At 36.9% G+C, this 21,171-nt stretch overlaps 1 protein-coding gene across 4 annotated transcripts in view; it reads right to left on the bottom strand.

Moving 5' to 3' along the window:
• The window catches only part of PPHLN1 (periphilin 1), a 68,449-nt gene extending 52,524 nt beyond the window's left edge, over positions 1–15,925 (bottom strand). For 2 of the 4 annotated variants that reach the window (XM_019473923.1, XM_009286241.1), the window contains exons 1-5: positions 15,877–15,925; positions 14,676–14,767; positions 13,532–13,588; positions 11,249–11,428; positions 9,967–10,028 (exon numbers count right to left, since the gene is read on the bottom strand). In XM_019473923.1, the coding sequence (XP_019329468.1) occupies positions 9,967–10,028; positions 11,249–11,428; positions 13,532–13,588; positions 14,676–14,767; position 15,877 (392 nt within the window). In that variant the 5' untranslated portion in view covers positions 15,878–15,925. The remainder of the gene's footprint in view (positions 1–9,966; positions 10,029–11,248; positions 11,429–13,531; positions 13,589–14,675; positions 14,768–15,876) is intronic. The other 2 variants (XM_009286243.1, XM_009286245.1) reach the window with 2 other exon arrangements.
• Positions 15,926–21,171: the final 5,246 nt, after the last annotated feature.

Raw genomic sequence — 21,171 nt, 5'->3', positions numbered from 1 at the left:
TGAGACCCCACCTGGAGTACTGCGTCCAGCTCTGGAGTCAAGAAGTATGAGAAAGACTTGGACCTGTTGGAGCAGGTCCAGAGGAGGGCCACAAAAATGATCAGGGGGATGGAACACCTCTCCTATGAGGAAAGGCTGAGAGAGTTGGGGTTGTTTGGCCTGGAGAAGAGAAGGCTCCAGGGAGACCTTATTGCAGCCTTTCAGTACTTAAAGGGGGCTTATAAGAAAGATGGGAACAGACTTTTTAGCAAGGCCTGTTGTGACAGGACAAGGGGGAATTGTTGCCCAGAGAGGTGGTGGATGCCCCATCCCTGGAAACATTCAAGGTCAGGTTGGACGGGGCTCTGAGCAACCTGATCTAGTTGAAGATGTCCCGGCCCACAGCAGGGGGGTTGGACTAGATGACCTTCAAAGGTCCCTTCCAACCCAAACCATTCTATGATTCTGTAAGTCAATACATTAAAATACCTTTTCCATTCTACTTCCAAATTACATAAACACGCTCTCAAACATAATTTCCAAAAATAATTAGGCATACTAGACTAGGTAAGGTAGGACTTCATATAACACAATGCAACTGTTTAAACTCAGATTTTAGAAGAGAAAGACATTCCCACAGCTGGCTGACACAACGCTGTTGCATGTCATGGCATCAATATTCGGCTCCACTTAGACAAAAGCATTTGTTATCAACTCACAAACTAAAACTACAAAGCTTCATATACATGGGAAAGAACCTTGTATGGTTATGCAAATACATATCATGAATAAATGTCAAGATTAACATTAAGAATAATTTATTAGCATGCAAAAATAGCATCACCTTTTAAAAATAATACCAACGGCATGAGATCATGGAATTGCTTTATTGAGGAACTTTTCCTCAGATGTAGATCATAACACACTCAAATGCAGCAGTAGGTGGAAATGACATATCAAAAATTTTCTCTTTGCAGCAAAATTCTTAACAAAAGGATGCCTATACTGTCAATAACACCAAACTTTTTCCTCTCCTCTACTGAAATTTAGAGCACATCTCATTTTGTCAATTAAGGGGGGGGAGGGGGAAACAACTTGCATTCATGTAAAGAAACAACATCTAAGCAAAGATCATCCTAGTATTCCCACCCTCTCTCAATGGGAATTAAATTCCCTGAAATGATTAGTATATTAAAAATATAACAAACAAGTCCTTGGAACCTAAGAAATGAAGCATTTATCTTCCTAAGGGAAATTATGTAAGTCCTCTGTGACAATACTCCCTGTCCTGAGAAAGCCATGACTACATTCATTAACCCAATTCACTAGCTGATCGTTGAAATGATTTAGTTAGATGTTCACCCTAACAGGAGTTGTCTGGACTCGAAGGGAGACTCCCCTCTCTTTCCCTCCCCACTGTCTCTCAGTACCTAGTAGTTTTTCAACATATTTGTTAGGAAACCTTTCCAGAATAATCAACTGCTATCCGTGGGAGTTTGCCTCATTATTTCCCAGTACAGCATTAACTTGCTAGTTTGATACCATCTACCACTCAATTATAATATTAGCTATAAAACTGGACCAGACGAGCTTGCTTTTTAAAGTCTTCTTTAAAGTGAGATGTTAGCCAAGATCTTACAGTGTACAGGTATATAATCTTATCTTTAGGCATGTTGCCCTATCATACATTGTAAACAGAGGATCTCCTTACAGTTTATTAGCATTATGTAAACATAATTGATAAGAAAATAATCATTTTCCCAAAATGTGACTTAGTTTTAAGCAACAAATCAACATTATTACAAAATTTAACTGAGTTTGTACACACTACTGAATTTTTCCTTACATGTATATCATAACATACTAATAGCTGTAGCGAACAGTTCTCATGCAATAACCACTGTTAATATAATGATGATACCAATTTCATATGACAATTTACAACCTTACAAAAACTGCAGTGGGAAACAGTTGTACACACAAAAAGCCATAGATCTTTAAAACATAACATAGCTTTGGATCAAAAGCAAGTTGAATAAACACATGATAGCAGTTGAGAACCACCATGATGAGAACTTCTAGGTTTTTTGTTACCAAATTTGGTGTGTTTACTGTAATTGTTGTCAAATAAATACTTACAAGTCCATTTACTACCTAGCTGTTCTTTATTCAACAATAATTCAGGCTGGGTTTTTAAGACTATCAAAATGTTCTTTGAGAAGATTATAACTACCTGTCTTTAGTCCAAAGAACACTTTGTCAATCCTTTAGAGTCACAACATAGAGACCATATTCAAATGTAACTACAACATTTCAAAGGACCAAAGTATAAGTAATACCAAACACACAGAATCAGACTGAAAATACCTATTTTTAATTATGGTTTTCGAAAACAATCTTACCCAGTTTTCTCTTGTGGCTCTCAGCAGGAGTTAAAACCAAGATTTAGAACCCTTCTGAGTTTCATAGAAAAAGTAAGCTCTACTGCATGAGGCTGTATATTTACAAGCTCTGCAGGGCAAAAAAAAAAAAAAAAATTCAGGTAGTGGGAAGTTCTGCTAATTTGACAATTCCCACATAGGAGAAACTTTGAAATGTTTTGATTAGAAAAACAAAGCTTCCATGACATCACTCTGAAATGAAATAGAACAGCCAGACCCCTCTATTACCAACAACAGTCAAAAGAGTCTCCCATCAATTAGGAGGGGGACAGGGGGAAATCACAGCTCAGACTCCTGTGAGAGGTTCCAGGGTCCTGGCTGAATAGTAGGAATACTGGCACTGACCTCAGAAGCTCATGAGGAAAAATGATTAAAAGAAATTAAATGATCAACACAGCATATATTATGACTTTAAAGTTTAAACTCCTTTCCCTCAACCTGAGATGGAAATTGCATAAGCAATTAAATCAGAGTTCTGCAACATCCCCCCTAAAACGAACAAAATTATCAGTAAGCAATTTTTGAAAGCAAGCATGTTTTTTAGAATTGGAATGAGAAATTCTGCAAAGAAATAAAAGAAATTAGGTCTTCAATAAAGATCATGGTCAATAGTTATGCAAATAAAAATATTTAAAAATTAAAAGCAATCACTAAACAACTACAACTAGCTGCCAGTGAAAGCAACATTCACCTTTCGGATTAACCCCACAATTAGCTGAAACACACAAAAAAATCCAGTTGAAAATAAGAGGAATTTTTACCTCCTACCCATATTTTCATGTTGTAGGGTGCAAAAAAATTCTAATTGAAACCCTGTCCACCAGTCTCTCCTTTTCTCCCCATTCTCTCAAGTGACAAACATTTCAGAAGTGAAGGGACAGCAGTCTTGCTTTGAATGAAGTTTCTAGTATAATTCTAGATATAAACAAAGCAGGTCCCACCAACATAAAGAACAGCAGAAACTCAGTTTGACATAATATTCTTAGTAAGAAAACAGCCAGTGTTCACATACATAGTTTTAAATCTCTGGGTTCTAAGTTAAATGGAGGAAAGAGATTCATCACAGCAACAAAACCAGACTTGTCTGAATTGAAACTTTTTTACTTTCAATTGCATTGGCCTGCAGTAGTGGACAGTCCTGAACTGTTCTTAATTATACATAGCCTTCAGTACAGGGCAGTTTTAAAACGCTAAACGGTATCTGCATGAGAAGATTCGAGTTCTTAAAATCCATTCAAAATTAAAACTTATGGTCCAAAGGAATCCAAAGAATTACTAATACAATTAGACATATATAATTTTGGCCAAGTAACAAAATTCAAATTATAAAAACATAAATCTCAGTTTGCAAACAAATTGGTTGTCCCAAGCACAAAAGAGCTAAAGAGGCGGTGGAGCAGAAAACAGCCCTCAAAGAAGATGTAGCAACTACTGAATCAGTAAGACTGTTGCATAAGACACAAAGTGTAATATGAAGTCATTAAATATTTAGTGTAAACCAGAATCTACTTTCAAGTTATCTATTACCTATTATCTCGTTCCAAAAAGTTCTAAATCCCCCCTCCACCCCCCCAAAATATCATAAGTCAAGGTGAACTAATTTAGCTAGCAGCCTAATACAATGGGTCTTCTGAACTAAAGATTTCAACAGACAAGTCCTTGCCTGGAGTTGTAGACAGGTATAACGAATCTACCACAATGACCTATTATAAGGAAACTGTAATTTCATATATGAATAAACAAGTTACACTAGTAGTTCGTGCGAATGCCTGAGAGGTTCAAGCTTCTGGCAGAGGTTTTATTTATTTATTTATTAAAAGAAAAAGGCATGTGCTAATGAATATGATTAGAACTCTGCTTATCAATCTCTGTCAAAAGCAAGACCATTTTCTTTGGGTGACTGCCATATTTATTTCCCTCCACACATGTTTTTTAATAAAGAATGAGGTTCTTGTATGGTGTCCCTTAAGACCTGTCAAATATTGCAACAGAACAGCAGACTTATGTACATTTTTAGCACCATCTCATAAATCCCTTTGGCTAAGTTTCTCTTCTATAAGCAAGACAAAGATCAGTTTACATTACAAGAAAGTTTAAATCCAAAGCCTAAAGACTTCCCACAATATAATACACTGTTTTAAATAAGTATAAAATATTTAAATAGGTTCACTGTTTCATTCATTAAAGAATACATACAGGGAGAGGAAAAAAACCAAGAAACAAGCTACCACCTGTAATTCAAAGGTGATTGTACAGTGATAGTGTAAAGATAACTGCCTTGGCCTATGACACATCTGAACCCTCAATATTAAATCCTGCTTTATTGAGAGAAGAGTCAGTGACCCTTAACTTCTATCTGAAGACTCATCAATGGCTTTAGTTTAAAATAACCATTCTTGCTAAAGAAGAATTTTCTTCTTAATGTACAATCTTCAGACTACTCCTCTAGAACATCCTGTCATCACATACTGCACCTGCAAGGGGTTAACCACCAAATGGAAGGGTACTTCAAGCAGATATCAGAAAGCCATGACTGCTGGGATTCTATCACCCACTTTGCTACCAATTTTCTCCATGGTCTTTGGTAAACACAATCTCACTGTGAAGGTTTATGTATCTACAAAAATTGGGGTATATTATGCTTTACTACCCTAAAGAGGTAACTGTAAGTTTAATGTTCAGAAAGCCACATAAAATTTTCAGAGGAAAGGCAATGTGCCATTGATTTGAAAGATTAACAAAAATATAGATCTGACTGATGAGTCTTAGTTGTTCACAGATCACCAATTGTTTAAAATTAAGTTTCAACATTTTGCCAGTTTTCTTTTATTTCTTGCATCAAAATTACTTTATTATTTCTATTTATTACAAAAATATTTCCTGTGCACTCCACAGATAAGCAGATCTGTTTTATATACACAAATGCATTAGTATTAAAGACTGGACTAAGACTATTTCCTAATTTCACACAGGACATGGGAAAAAAGAACCCCAACAACCAATAAACAAAACAACACACATAGTAGCAGCAAGTTTCCTTCATTAACAAAGGAAAACTTATTCATATCAACAACTTGAGAGGAGATATTAAAAATATCCTACGTGAGCCACTTCTCAGGAGTCTATATTATATGAACCAACATTGCTACTGATGCAGAGTACTTTGTCTACAAATATGGCAATCCTTATTTTACAAAAACCTAGACCTTGGGTAATTTTAAGGATCAAATTTAATGCATGTATAGCTGGGATTTACAAGTGCGTCATTTTGAAATTTCTCTTTGAAGATGAGTCTTGCCCATCTTAAGTTGCCAAGTTTCACATATTTCACATCTTATGAACTCAGTTTGGCTGGGGAAAAAAAAAAAAAATGAGAGTGAAGTAATGCTCTGTGCACTGAAAAGGATTAAAATTTGGTATGACTACAGCAAACAGCAGCTAACAATGTTCTAAAGCATTTCACACTGAAAAGTTCATCTGACTTTATAAAAATGAACTTGTATGCAAAATCCATTGCTATGAGGCCCATACAGAAGTACTGTAAAATTTGAGTTCTTCAACATAACAGCATAGTTCCCTACAACTTTTCAAAAAATCTGACATGCATAAAATAATTCGAGTGCTTTGAATAAATGAGTTCAATATATCACTAAAGACAAGTAGTAACACAGACCCAGAAGCGATCAACATCAGTGAAAGATAAATGTACAAAGAAGTCATGTGTTATTCGATCTCTACTTCTCTCATAATTTCCAGGTTTCACAATTCTCATAGCATCAGCGACCAAGACATTAAAACTGTCGTCATGTGTGCAGAAAATTCTCTGTTCTCCAAACTAAGAGATTTGGCTTTGATATACAATTCTTTATACATGCCAACTAGGCTTGAACCAAGAGGCACTTCAAACCAAGCTATGATTGTAAGGTTACACAATTCACATCAGTTCCTGGAATTCAGGAATCCAGCAAGAATCCCTTAGGTCATTCTTGGGCTGGGAACTCATTTTGAAATCTATGCCCAGCACATCCTCTGAATTACTTTTTTTTTTTTTTAACATATAAAATACGATACTACCATAAAGAAGTCATGGTCAGGATGAGAGCTGTTCACTGAGCATAGTATAAAACAGGGCTAACAACTCTCAAGAATTGAGTGGTCCAGAAAAGAGCAGAAGGATCAGCAATGCTCTGCTCAATGGTAGACTATTGGCAAATGACAGCTGCTTGGAAACCGGAGCATAACTCCATGAGAAGAAAGAAGGCAAGAAAAAAAAAAGACAGCTAAGCCAAGCGGTAGAACCTCAACAATCCTCTCATCACTCACGGAGAATTGCTGCTGGTCAGCAGACACATTACAGCTCAAGCCACAGCTATGCAACTGCTAAGTAAGCATGCACTTCCTATTTTTAAGGAAAAGGCAAGAAGCTTTAAAAAAAAAAAATCCACAAAACAAACAGCAGCAGCAACAAAAAAGACACTCCAAAAAAACCCTAACAGCTGGTTTCTTCAACATAGGAAATTTTCACCCCCCAAAATTCTGCATCATTTAAGGATTTTTGATATTCCAGATGAGCAGCTTCTTTTACTTTGGGAGAATCTCGAGTAATGTTTTTCAGCACTCCAAAGAAATATAGGGGGAACAAAAATGTAAAGAGTAAGAGATCAGAAACTACTTTTTGACAGTTAAGCTGGCAGAAATCAAAGCAGGAAATGTGAATGATTAATGCTTAAGAGGAAATGCTAAACATAATATTGACAACAACTTCTTACAGCACATTTTTAGCTGCTGAATGAGTTTTTAAAAATACTCAAGAAAACTGATTATTTATGTCAATAAAAGAGCTATTCTTTTTCGAATTTAGTCACTGTACTGACTACGAAAACCCATTAACTTTACAAGTCTCCTGAGTGTCTTTAGCTTCACAAATCTAACTTTGTACTGTTTTAGCCACGTTCCATGCAATTTTTTAAAAAGTACTTCTCGTTAAAGTAATCTTAAATCAGCTTCTACTACCTCAAAGAAAAAAAAAATTATTTATATGTACTCCAGAAGAACTTACCAAAATTAACTTTCATCATATCCAAAGCATTTTCACATATAATCATTTTTTAATCTCATGTTTTATAGTGCAAATGTCTTTGAAATAGAAAGTAATTATGTTTTCATCACAGGAGACAACATATACCAAGTACTGTTCTTCGATTTCCTCTGTTGAGATCCACTACATAGCTCAATAGTGAGCAATATGCAAAAAATCATAATTAAGTTTATTACAAAGCATGTAATGCTGCAAGTGTTTAGCAGTCTGATCACAGAATTTTACATCCAAGGTTATTTACTATTCCTGTGCTCTTCTGTACAATCAGACTTCTGACATGCTAATGCATATTTATATAATAAATCAGTAGGGCTTCGTTCAATTGCAAATACATTCCCATACCCTCAACTGAACCAAGTATCTTTATGAAGTTCTTCCATAGTGTTATTGCAGTTGTATAACAGTTACATATTCTGAAATATATAGTAAAGACTCAGATGGGACTATCACCTACCACACAACACATTTTTAAAGCCTTCAACAAAACGAGCTGACATTTTATCCTCTGTTGTGGTTTAACCCGGCAGGCAGCTAAACACCACACAGCCGCTCGCTCACTCCCCCCAGTGGGATGGGGGAGAGAATTGGGGCAGGGGGGAGGAGTAAAATTCGTGGATTGAGATAAAGACAGTTTAATAGGACGGAAAAGGAAGGGAAAATAATAATTATACATGGTATGGAATATCCTTTTGGCCAGTTTGGGTCAGCTGTCCTGCCCCTCCCCCCTCCCAGCTTCTCGCTGGCAGGGCATGAGAAGCTGGAGCTAGTGTAAGTGACTAGTGTAAGCACTACTTAGCAACAACTAAAACATCGGTGGGTTATCAACATTATTCTCATCCTAAATCCAAAACACAGCATTATGCCAGCTACTAGGAAGAAAATTAATTCTATCCCAGCCGAAACCAGGACACCTCACATTTTAAATGGAAGAAATCAAGATGCATTTAAGACAATCTTTTTGACCACTGGGTGCCACTCTTGTTCTGTGTAAAATAAACTGCCTGGCACTAACTCAGTCTTCTCAGTCTTCCCCCCCCCCCAGCTTTAAACAACTCTGATTCTTCTAAAGCGGGAGGGAAAGATGCAAGAATTTTTACACAAGTTTCTATAAAACACTTACTACTTTTTAAAACCCTATACTGTTGCTTCTAGCCCCAAGAATGCAATTTTGAGAGAAGTCCAGTGCACACAGACCCTTATGGTATATGAAGGATTTTTTTTTATGGTGAAGTTATGTAATAACCTAGTTATGCTATGTCTAAAGCATCACATTCAAAGGAATAGATATCTACTGCATCTGTGTAGCCCTGTAGCACTGTATTGCCATTGCTACTAACAGCTTCATATTGAGTTTGCAAGGCCTCAAGACTGAAGCTTTGAGCAAGCTTGTCAGGCTTGCTCTGTCTGAGCTTTTCTGAACTGCCTGAAGTCTTTTTTTTTAACCTGGTGCAGGTTTAAGAGCAATTATTCTAAATGACCAGGTGTCTATAGCTCACTTGGTTTACTTTCGTTGATCTTTGTATGCTATACAAGGAGTTAGTCCATGTAGAATGAGATATTTATGACTAAAACCACGATGCAGTATATAGAAATACAGGCCTGGTATAATAGCAGACACCTTGAGAAGTGGAAACACAGGATGTGGCATATAAAAGCACAGCCACAGGATGACATTCTTAGATTAGACTGTTAATATTTCAGTTGTACTAACAATTGATTCTTGTCTGAACATTTAAGGTGAGTTTCATCCCTGTCCATAAATTTTGAGTGTAACACTATCCTGCTGTGCACTTTATTTATCATACCAAATAATCCCATATCAAACATCATTGCAGGCATATGTATGTTACAGCCCTACTGTTTAATCCTATTCCTTACATTTCATAGATGGGAACCTGAGGTACAGACTAAGAAGTGTTCACAGAAATGAGTATCATGTATGATGGAAATATCTACTCATCGGTCCAGCTGAGAAAACAGGGAGGTCAGAACAAGGCTATGGTGAACTTCATAATCCCATTATCCACCCCACCAACCTTTAAAATGGCACAGGTATCTTTCTACTGTATTGTGGCCCCAAGGTACTGCAGTCACAGAAGCAAATATTAGACCAAAGAATTCTCTGAAGTCGTGTAAAAGATGCGACTGATCAGGGAGATGCACTAAATTACTTACAGTCCCAGGCTAACATCCCAAAGGTGCTATCATTATGCCTCCTATCGTTACTAAACAAATACTGAAATAGAGACTTTCATGTCATACCATTTTTTTAATTTGTATTTCAAACAATACAACTAGAAACCACTACCATCTTTTATTTCGACAGATGTCCTTTCCCACATCCCTGCCATTTCACTGCTCTGCTCTAAAACTGTTTTGATAACAAAGAAAAATGTCCTAAATAGTCCCAGCCTATGCATGGTACTACTGTAAAGTCTTATAAAATACCTGTATTCAGGCTGCCGACTTATAGGATGATCATCCCTTGGCCATCTGTATCCTGATTCATCCTGCAAAACGTACATGCAAAACAATTGTGTGACGTATATCTCAACATCTGATGTCAGGTACAGTTAGTTGCCAAATGGTACTTATTCACTGCAAAACCAAAGCATTTAATGAGCTAGAAGAAAGTATTAGTCATTCACAGCAAGGTTCCTCTCAGTTTATTCACTCTACCCCATTCCTCTGTCAATACTAAAAAGAGCAACTTTGAAATGCTGTACAAAACATGAAAACTACAAAAATTTCCAAACTATATACATAGGCCCTGACTAAAAAAAAGAAAATTTTGCTCATTGAAATGTAAATTATCATCAATAGCTTGAAATTGCAAAAAGTACATGCAAAACAATTGTGTGACGTATATCTCAACATCTGATGTCAGGTACAGTTAGTTGCCAAATGGTACTTATTCACTGCAAAACCAAAGCATTTAATGAGCTAGAAGAAAGTATTAGTCATTCACAGCAAGGTTCCTCTCAGTTTATTCACTCTACCCCATTCCTCTGTCAATACTAAAAAGAGCAACTTTGAAATGCTGTACAAAACATGAAAACTACAAAAATTTCCAAACTATATACATAGGCCCTGACTAAAAAAAAGAAAATTTTTGCTCATTGAAATGTAAATTATCATCAATAGCTTGAAATTACAGAATTTCAAACAGCTGGGTTGGAGGAGCCAATGACCTTTCAAAGGGACCATAAATTTTGTACTTAAGTGTAGCAACTGGAGGAAAAAAAACCCCAAACATTCAACATCATGACAGAATTTAAATAAGTGAACTGTGCGAATTAGAGGGATAGGTAGACAACATTCAACAAGTTGCATGTGCACGGACTTGTTAAATAGAATGATTTTGCAATCATTCTTCTATTCATCCAGATAACTTTGCACTGCATTACAGAGAGGACTTCTGGCCACTTTCGTTTTCCCAGTTCAGACTCTGAGCTTTCCACAGTGCTGGACAAGGGCTCTTTTCTAAGTCAATAGAGTAGCTAGGAAACACAAGAAGCAGCAAACAGGTATTACCATATAATCACAAGAGTCTTAGAAGCACAGTAACTGCAAAAAAGCAACAAGTATCAAAACCTGGATGTTTTTTCTATTCATTCTATTTCAGTTTATGAGAACAGTAGTAACATCAATGCTCTGTCTGAAATATTTTAATTGTTCAGTATTCAAGCATTAATGAGAAGAGAAACATCATAAACGTGAGAAGAATCACCTTACGTACACCTCGGTGTGGAGGGCCACTTCTTCTGTCATGGGCAAAACTGCGACCCTCTTCATAGTCTCTGTACTCAGTGTGACTGTAATCATCATACCGACTGTAATTCCCATCCCCAGGTCTTTCGAGCAGTGGTGGTTTCTTGGGCACAATGTTTACTACTCTATGGTAATCATCCTAAACCACAAAACAAACAAAATCATATTGCTTTTAACAGCTGGAAATCTGTAGTGAATACATAAAAGTAAAAACAAGTTATTTCTAAATATGGGACTATAATAATCTTAAAGCTGAAATAGCACAGGGGAACAACAAACAAAAATTCATGCCAGAATGATGGTGGAATAACTTATTAAATCTAATTGGACACAATTCAGATGCATTACAAGTTTAATTATAGCGGGAAAATTTCTTCTGAAAGTTTAAAGCAGTAGCATTAGCTACTTTCTAAGCATCAGTTACTTTCTTTTTTTAAGCATTAGCTACATATATTTCTCAAACTTTTACGTTAACTTAGGAATGCAATAAAGAAAATTACACCTGTAATGCCTGCAAAACAAAGAGCCCATTGAAAATAATATCAATTTTCTTAATGTCAATAACATCCTTCACACTGTGGAGATTATAGTGAAGACAGTCCTTGCTTCATAGTCTGAATAGATAAGCACCTCCTCAATACAATGCAGTAGGTGATCTGAGGATTTCAAGTGACAGAGAGAATTTTAACACTCTCGGTTTGTCTTTAATGCAAGTTTCGGATAGCTTTTTGCTAGAATGTAAAATTAATTTATTTCCTTCAAATAAAATGTCATACACCATTTACCAATTAAAGAAATCCTTTGTTTATTAAGTGCAAATTGCACAGTTGCAAAAGATACAAATTCAATTTTCTAGAACCAAGTATTATATAAGCCAACCACAAACAAAAAGCAAACAAAAACATGAATGTAAGACCTTTTATTTTAAGTCTTCTTCCTTTAGCAAGATATTTTTTATATCGGCCTTAAAAACACAAGCTATAAATGCAGAGTCTTGAGTTAGCATGTGCAATTTGGAGGGGAGGAAAGATACTCAAACTAATTTTTATAATAGTAGTGGAAGTCACAATCTAATGCACCAATAGTTTTTGTAGAAAAATACATTAAATTCACAAACTGCTAAATATTGTCATGCAAAAAAAAGTTAGTTCTGATTTCAGAGACCACCCAACAAATTCACTAGAGGGTAACCCAAAGCCAGCCTACAGCCATACTGATGCAAAGTAGAGACTGCATAAACATTCATACACAGCCACAATGCTTGATTTACCCTTACCTCATTGAACATCCTCCACATGTATTTTTTTTTTAGTTTGGTGTCTGACAAAGATGTGCTCTGAAGCTAAAATAAAACTGCTCTGTGCTTTAATCTCAACCAGAAGTCCCCGTCACATAACTATACTGACATACAGAACGATAGTTACATGAAAGCTCAGGGTATACCCACTTACAGTTAATGGTGCCAAGTGCTTGCAACTTTATCTGTTCAGGATCTGAAAGCATGTGTTTCTACTACAATCTACGCTTGATATGTAATTAGCACCCAGTTTAGATTAGGACAAGTTTCTTGCTCTCTCAAACAAGGAGATACTTCATTCTGTATCATTGGCATGTCTCAGTTCCATCATACTAACCCATCAGCAAATGCTAAGCACATTCATAGATTGAATAAATTAATTCCATTTTACTTGTCTAATCAAAATTAAGTCAGATCTCTATACATGGACACAGATACAATGGCACAGGCTTACAAGGACAGAAACTGCCTGCCAACTATCTTGAATCTGCAGAGCTGTATGAGAAGGAGCTTCATATCCACCTTTCAGTAATACAGAGACACCAGATCTTGGTTTGCCCAACTACTGGGGTGTTGTTTTGGTGCAGATGGATAGTATTGATTGTGATAAATGAGTGTATTCTGCTAGTCCCTTCACTCCCAGCTCCAAAACATGTAATATAAAGCTAGCATTGAACTATCTAGTTAATTCTTGCATCAAAATGAGTGCATCACATCTTTTAAATTTTAAAGTAGATTTTCATAATGCATATGCTATGCATTGTTCCCTGGACAGCTTGAAAGACTAAAGGAATTTAGAAATGTCACTGTTGTAATGGTTAAATTAAATTAGCAATATGGTAGTCAAATCAAATGCTGATTAAAAAAAAAAATCTGAAAATACATTCTGCCTTTCCTCATGTCCCATTGCTGATAAATATTTTGGAGAAGCAGCTGACTAAATACCCTGTGCAAACTTATCTGATTTCCAGTTTGCTGAAAATGCAGAAATTTTGTTGTTGCCTGTAAAAAGAGTTAAAAATGTCACAGAGCAGCCAAACACTAGTACACTACTCAATAGAGAAGACTATGTAACTAGTTACCAAGTTACCAACACTGGTACACTTCCAAAACGACACGCTGAAAATATGGTAGAGGGAACCCAGGAAGTATGCTAAATCAGCTATACCATTATTCCAACGTTTAAAAGAATTAAAAGAAAAGCCAGATAACAGGCACAGGTACCTGAAATTTTATTTTGCCAAATGTACATTGCACAGCATGTAAATAGAAGTATCAAAAAGTATTCTTAAAGTTCTGTTTATGGTGTAATAGCTCAAAAGACAAAGCTACAACATGTTTTCTTTCTTCTTTAGAGACTTCAGACACAGGAGCAAAAAAAAGAAAATAATTTTACCCAACTCTGGCACAGAGATTTTCTAAAAGCATTCTAAAGTTATTCTACAGCAGAGTAAGCATAGCTTCTGCATTTGCTTTTACAAGCATAACAGAGTAGAAGTCTCCATGCCAGTAGAAGTCTTCCATCGACACTCTTCTTGATAAGCATTTCCCTTACAGGGCTCCAAAATTAATTTCTTTAGCAAAGATGTATTTTCAACATTTGTTACAAACATTTCCTTCTATACTTTAAGCATCATAATAAAACACTGCATCGGTGACAAGAACAATGCTGAAAGCAGTCGTTTTACCACCTCAAATCACTTCAAAGATGTATTAACATTAAAAAAAAAAAGTCTAGGGAAAAATATAACATAGTATGGCCTTTGGTTCTCCAGAAGTTATTAAAAATCCTCTGTTTAATAACACAAAGAATTACACCAAGAAAATCAATTTATCAAAATACAACTATTCTAAAACACTTTCAATAGATTTGAAAAAAAAAACCCCCAAGATTTAATTTTGTAGGCATCCTATTATCTCTGTGCAGATGCATTTGCTAGATCGTTGGCTTAAATGAATGAGAAAAGAACGGAACTTGGGGTATACTAGGAACTTAAATACGTACATAAATCCAGCCCTTATGGTACAAGTCATGGTATAAAGGTATAGTATAACAGTATAATGCTAAAAAAACATACTATATGCTTACATCAGGATGAATCCTTGGAGGAAGACGTTCTCTTGGAACTCTTTCATAGTCGTATCGCCCTTCAGACCACATTTCATCTCTTCGATATGCCACTAAAGACAATAAAAATCGAATTAGCCAAAACCAGACTCATTATGAATAGACGAAAGGATAGTGAGCACAGAAATAAAGGTTCCCGCACTTCTCCCAAAATAATGTAATATGCACAAGCCCTGTACATACACTTTTTTTTTAATTAGCCCTTTTAAAAGTAAGTCTCTCTAGTTATAGAAAGTAATCAATGAACTTTAAGCAAAAATAACTCACAGTATGTGCAAGAACAACCGAACAACTGGAAATTAGTGCAGTATAATCAGTATAATTACAGGACTTACAGATACTATAAACAGCTCTATTGAAATATATGCATATTGCAAATACCAGCTGTACATATAAATTCATACACACATACCTTACAGCAATTTTGATATTGCTCTGGTAAAAATAGAGGACTTTTTTTTTTGAGAAAGTTCAACTCCTATTTATTAGATTGAAGAACTTCTACTTTTTTATATAATATAATAACTTTGATTGAATTATTTCATCATCTGAATCATCTGGAAAGAGGTTAAAACACAACACATCATTCAGTTAGGACAAAGCTCCGTGTTTTGAATACATGAATGAAATGCATCCTTCACATGCAGATTTTTCCCGTTTTAAATTGGGAGCCAGCAGAACACAAAAATTCCTCTTTCCAGAGAAAGGTGACTTTCAAAGTCAAAATTAATAACTACATACAGGTGGAAATAAACCATTACCATAAGTGATTCTAGTCATACTATGTTAGACAACACAAACTTGAGGAGCTGAAACCTTTCTGATTAAAATAAAGGTGACAAATTATATACTATACATCACTGAAAATGGATAAGAACTTGCTAGAATTATATTTTTCAAAGTTTCCCTTCACAATGGTAGTTCTAACTATTAAAAATAATCAATAAGAAACAGCAGGACATATTCAGAAGGAGAAATATATAACATTATCTACTTTCACAAAATAAAACCACTTAACTGAAAATAGACCTACGAGGCTATATAAAAATATTGATTATTACAGATGTTAAGAACCAACAAGGCAAAAGGGTTTATAAACTGTAAACAGAGGTAGCACTGTCAGATATATGTTTTTGTGAAGAACTAACACTCGCATACTTACTTTTCTGTCAGTTTTAGCAACTCTGCTTCTGAAGACCCATTCAATGACCTACAAAAAAAAAAAAACTGGAGTCAGCAAAAAAATGCATATATATTCATAAGTACTTTTTTTTAAGTAAACCAGACATTTCAAAACTAAATCTTTCAACCGCCTATCCCCCATGATCTGTCTGAATTAGCACAGAGTAATTCACTACACTCAATTAAGAAAGAATATGAACTACTCAGCTGAATTCACAATATCAAAAAACTTCCCGTGACAAATTAGTACAGATACAACATTTTCCTAATAAATTCCAGAGGTTTCATTCCCTTTTATCATCTTTTACTCTCTATTTCAAGTCTCAGTTTTTCTTCCATTTGTTAGCAAAAGCTTTTGGAAACTACTGTAACTGCTTTCTTAAAAACACTCAGAAAAATATTTAATATATTCACTTCACTCATATTTATTTAAGTGTCTTTCAGTATCATTAAATAGAGAAAAATAAGACTCAGCTGCATGTGATGAGAGGTTAATGAAAAGTTTGATTTAACAAATGCTTTTCCTTTGACAATAGATAGTAAATCCTGATGAAGTAGCTCCTTCCTCAACTGTAATAAGCCTTTATGTTCAGAGATTTTGACCCTACCATTGGTACAAACGAACTAGAGTATCTTCTTAAAAGTTTGTTCCATTTTATAACAGACTTGACTTTAAGTACATTCCATAACCAAGACACGGGTCTAGTCTGATGTCACTACAGATTACAAATCAAAAGCTGACTAAGCCAACAGAGTTTGGCTGGTCCTGGTTTCAGTAAGGGTAAGAGCTAGAGGGTCTGCTGTCCCTGCCCTCACCAGTGTGCTCCACGTTACTAATTCTGAAACCATTGCTCGTACTGCTGTATTTGTTGGTCAGGCATACCCATCAGAAGCACCTTCCCGGCACTTTCGCAGTAACTGCCTCAACTCTTCGTCATTCTCTACTTCAGGCACTTTTGCTAAAGCCTTAAAAATTCATACCAGGGGCTACACATGCATTAACTGTTCTTAGGCCGACCCTGTGCCCTCTCCTTCCCACGTCACTGGGAGGGTGCTCTATCTGCTCTTACACCGTCCCCGCAATCCTCTTTTCTTTGTACCTAGAACAGTACCTGAATACTCCTGTGTTTTACACGTACCAAGAGGGACAGAATTAGCTGAGGCAAGACAAAACGATTACACTGGAACAGTGTCACATGCTCTTTCTCAAAACACTTTGCTGCTGGTCCCCCATGCCCAGCCCTTGCCCCAAGGTGGACCGTTCCTTCTGTCCATACCCGCTCACAGCTGGAGAGCACCTGAGCCTCCCGCAGTGCCTGCTCCCACCCCTGCTCGACCACGGCCCACCCACCTCTCACACGCGCATAGACTTTGGTACCTGATGGCGAGCCTCACTCAGTTTTTAGACCAACAGCAAATATCAGAAGCTGGATTCAGGTAAGGTTTTCAAGTGGGTTTTTTTTGCATTTTGACAAACTCAGTAGTGTCCACACCCTGCTGCCTGCAGCAGTTACTGAAATTGTTAACTGAACACAATGTTCAAAAAGCAACACATTTCAGGTAAGTGCCACTGAAGCTAGGTGCAAGCTTTCACATCATGCTGCTCTGGTCATGCAAGCCACCTCCAACATCCCAACACACATCACTGGCAGCAGGCACCTACGTTCACATACGTGCTCTGTTATATTATCAGGCAGCAAGGCTGATAGAAACACTCTTATTTTTATCACTTTTGATGGACCTCACTGAACCTAGCAAGAATTATCACCGGTATTTTGACAAAACAAAAACACAAGCTGGAAAAAAGGTAGAGACATACTATCTCAAAAGCCAACAGATGGAAGGAAAAAAACCACAACACAATTACATCAGACACAAAGTATGGAGGTGGAAGAAAAATCCTCAGAAGTGAGAATATTTTGCATTTAGAGGAATGAAATGAAGAAAATTAATCCAATAGCATTTTGAGCAATGTTCTTGATAGTTGATTCTGGTAAGGAAAAAAAGTAGGAGGAGACCAATTTTATATAGAAGACTAAACAGGCAAATTTTAGCTGGGATCAATAAGATAAAATAAGGATGCACTTGAAAAATACCAGAAGAAAAAAAAAATGTTTAAAGGGAGGAAAATGCATTTCCCAGCATCTTGAGTGCATTTCATCTGTTTCTATAGGAGAAAAAAAAAAAACAAACATTTCTTAAATGATGTGACCTAACACAGCTTTAATAACAATCACAGAGACTAAACTCTTAGGATCAATATGAGAAGATTCAATTAACAAGAATTGAAAAGATCAAACCTCAAGTTTACTACGCTGTATTCAGATTCATCTGTTCTCTCAGTACAAAGTTGTTCTAAAACGAAGATTAAAAAAGAAAAAAAATCTATTTTTGTTTCACACCTAACACCACTGTCACTCACTATTTTCTATTAGCATATACAGCAAAGGTAGTTGATGTTTCTTTACTATCATGACATATAATCACTTGCTGTATTAATTTAAACAGCTTCTTCCTATTTTTGATCAGAGGTGACTGTTTTCCGTAAAGCAAGGTCTTTATTTTCTCAAATAAAGACACTCCAGCGTACGCAGAAGCCATTCTATTAATGCAGCGCAAGCTGCTCCACTGTGGCCAGGTGCCAAGAATGGCTTTGCTCCGATTATCACAGCACTACGTCTTGCTCTATGCTAGTATAACTGATGTAATACAAAATGGGTTTCTTCATCAAGCAGATTACATGGGTCACTTAAACTTCAGATTTTTTTTGTACAACTGGGTTTTCTTTATCATCATTAACTTTCTATTCTTTTTTGCTTTCTAAATAATATATGCTAAAAAAAAGCTGACACATTTGCAAAAGCACTCCCGTATTCTGCAATACTTTGTACACAATTCTTGTCTGTTTACGCTCACTTGTGACATCAATTTTCATCACGGCTAGAAATATCTACTTCTCCAGGATCCGTAAGTTTCCAGTGTGTGCTATCAACCTTCTGCAGAATCTACATTTTTGTTTCAAAAACATACAGCTTTCTAACCCAGATGGCTACACTTTGCCATATGCGAACAAAGCACAAAACCAATGCTGTGCTGCAAATGCAGAGGCAGGCAGCTGCAGTATCTCTGATGCTATCGGGATATATCCGGTTTTATACTGTTACTTTGACAAACAGCAGAGATTGACAAATGTGGGCCAGTTCTGTCTCTCCTCTGCTTTGGAAAGCTCTCAAAAAAAAAGCTTAGATGCTTTTGTATGAGTAAGACCTAGGAAAGGTGCTTAGAGAATTGTAACTTATTAGAAATATCGTGGCCAATTTTGCAACAATTGCTGCTTTGAGGACATAAAGAAAGATAGAAAACACCGCTTTTCCTTCCAACAGTTAGAATCTGTATTTGATAGCGCTTCAAAGATATTCCAGTATCTCTTAGCTAGACAGGAGGCAAGACAGATAAAACCGAGTTTGGGGGGAAAAAAAAGTAACTTTCTCCTCCTCCCCCCATACTTGGGACAGGCAGAAAACACTGAATAGACATAGTCCTCTATTGGTAAGATGAAAAAGCAGAAGTGTAAGAGCAGAGGGAAAAAACCACCACGACAGTACATAAAATACTGTGAGGGAGGCACTGAGAAAAAACAGGGATACAAAGAGAATCCATCTCTTCCTAATAACAAATATTAGGCTATAAGATTTTCAAAAGCAATTAGAAGCATGACTGCAACAAGTCTAGGCATATTCAACCTAGATACCAAACAACCTGAAGGAAAAGGCTTTCTTCCAATCTTTCCTGACCTGTTCACAATAATTTTGACTTAAAATAAGAGAAAGAAAAAAAAGAAAAGGAAAAAAAAAAAAGGAAAAAAATCATTTAAGAAAGCACTGACCACAAAAGTCAAATTAACTCCCACCTCAAAAGGGAAAAAAGCCAGAAATGCGTAAGCTGAATATAATTATTAACAGCAGCAGCATTCTGATGAGGATTTGCAATCCCACTGGTTCAGTTTTCTTACCACATCATTCTAATATATCACTGGGAGCAAGAGAAACGGAGGCAATGCGTTGGGGGTTATATTAATACAATGACTGATGTATTAGCACTTATCTTTGCCAGAACACCTGCAGTTACCAACGTCCCGTCCTTCATCAGTGTCAATACTATGAAAAGAACGTTCTGCCAGGCTGCGATGGGGCTGCTAGACTAGCAACGTCAATGCAAACAACTGTATGGATCACCACCTCCACCGTGACTTTCTGTCTTGCAGCACAAACATTTTGACAACAAAATATGTCAGCTCACCATACCGTTGTCATAACAGGTCAAAACTTCAATGCTTTCAACATTTACACTTGAAAGTACCAACTGACTCTGAATATTTCACCCAGGGCAAATCAATGTATCAAACCCTACTCATCGCTTGCACAGATTCTGTGGGTTTCCACATCTTTTTGTGTATTTCTGACAGACTCTTTGTTCCCTTGAAGTCCCAGACACCTCGGACAAAGAATTATTATAAGGCTATCCATTAAAACCTCTGATGCATGGTAAAGAGCCTACTTAAGGAGTATGAGTGAGAACAAAGAACCACGGAGAGCAGACTTACAGTGTTTAAATACTAATAAAGACTTTAAATATATTACAGGACACCCTAACGTCAGGCTAAGTGTAAAGATTTATCCTAGTACTTTTAAGGAAATCAGCTAAGTGACGCAGTTATGTATTATTTACCCCTCCAAAAACATAAAGATACCGATTCTGCGCCAGCACACCCACAAGAAGTCTCACCAAGTGTTTACAATGGGATTTATACAGCCTCCAACCAGTTACCGAAGTTTGAAATAACTCTTGTAAGTATGCAGGACGAGTAACACCCTCCCCTTCAAAACAAAAACGCAAATTAAACTGACAATCAAAATCTTCCGTCATGCATGGATTTTAAAAAGGTTTAAACGGTAAGGTTTACCAAAGCCATCCTCGGTGCCGACGGGGCTTGCCCGCAGGGGGTTGCCCCGTCCCGCCACTTCCATTCACCCCAACTTCCGAGGAACCCGGGGAAACAAGGGCTCCCGTCCCACGACACAGGCTCCCCGCAGGTGCTGGAAGAGGGACGCCCGCTCCCAAAGCCCACCCGGAGGCGCCGTCTCCCGGGACGGGCCTCGCAGACGCTTCAGCGACCACCCGCGCACGTGCTCGCAGGGCCCGAGCAGCGCGGGGCGCAGCCGGGAGGGAAGGCAGGCCCCTTCCTGCGCCCCGCCACGCCAACCGCCTCGCGAGG

This window comes from Aptenodytes forsteri, unplaced genomic scaffold, assembly GCF_000699145.1.
Source record: "Aptenodytes forsteri isolate BGI_AS27 unplaced genomic scaffold, ASM69914v1 Scaffold103, whole genome shotgun sequence".
NCBI classification, from domain to species: domain Eukaryota; kingdom Metazoa; phylum Chordata; class Aves; order Sphenisciformes; family Spheniscidae; genus Aptenodytes; species Aptenodytes forsteri.
Note: the sequence above shows the minus strand (reverse complement) of the source record. Positions and strands in the feature narration are given on the sequence as shown.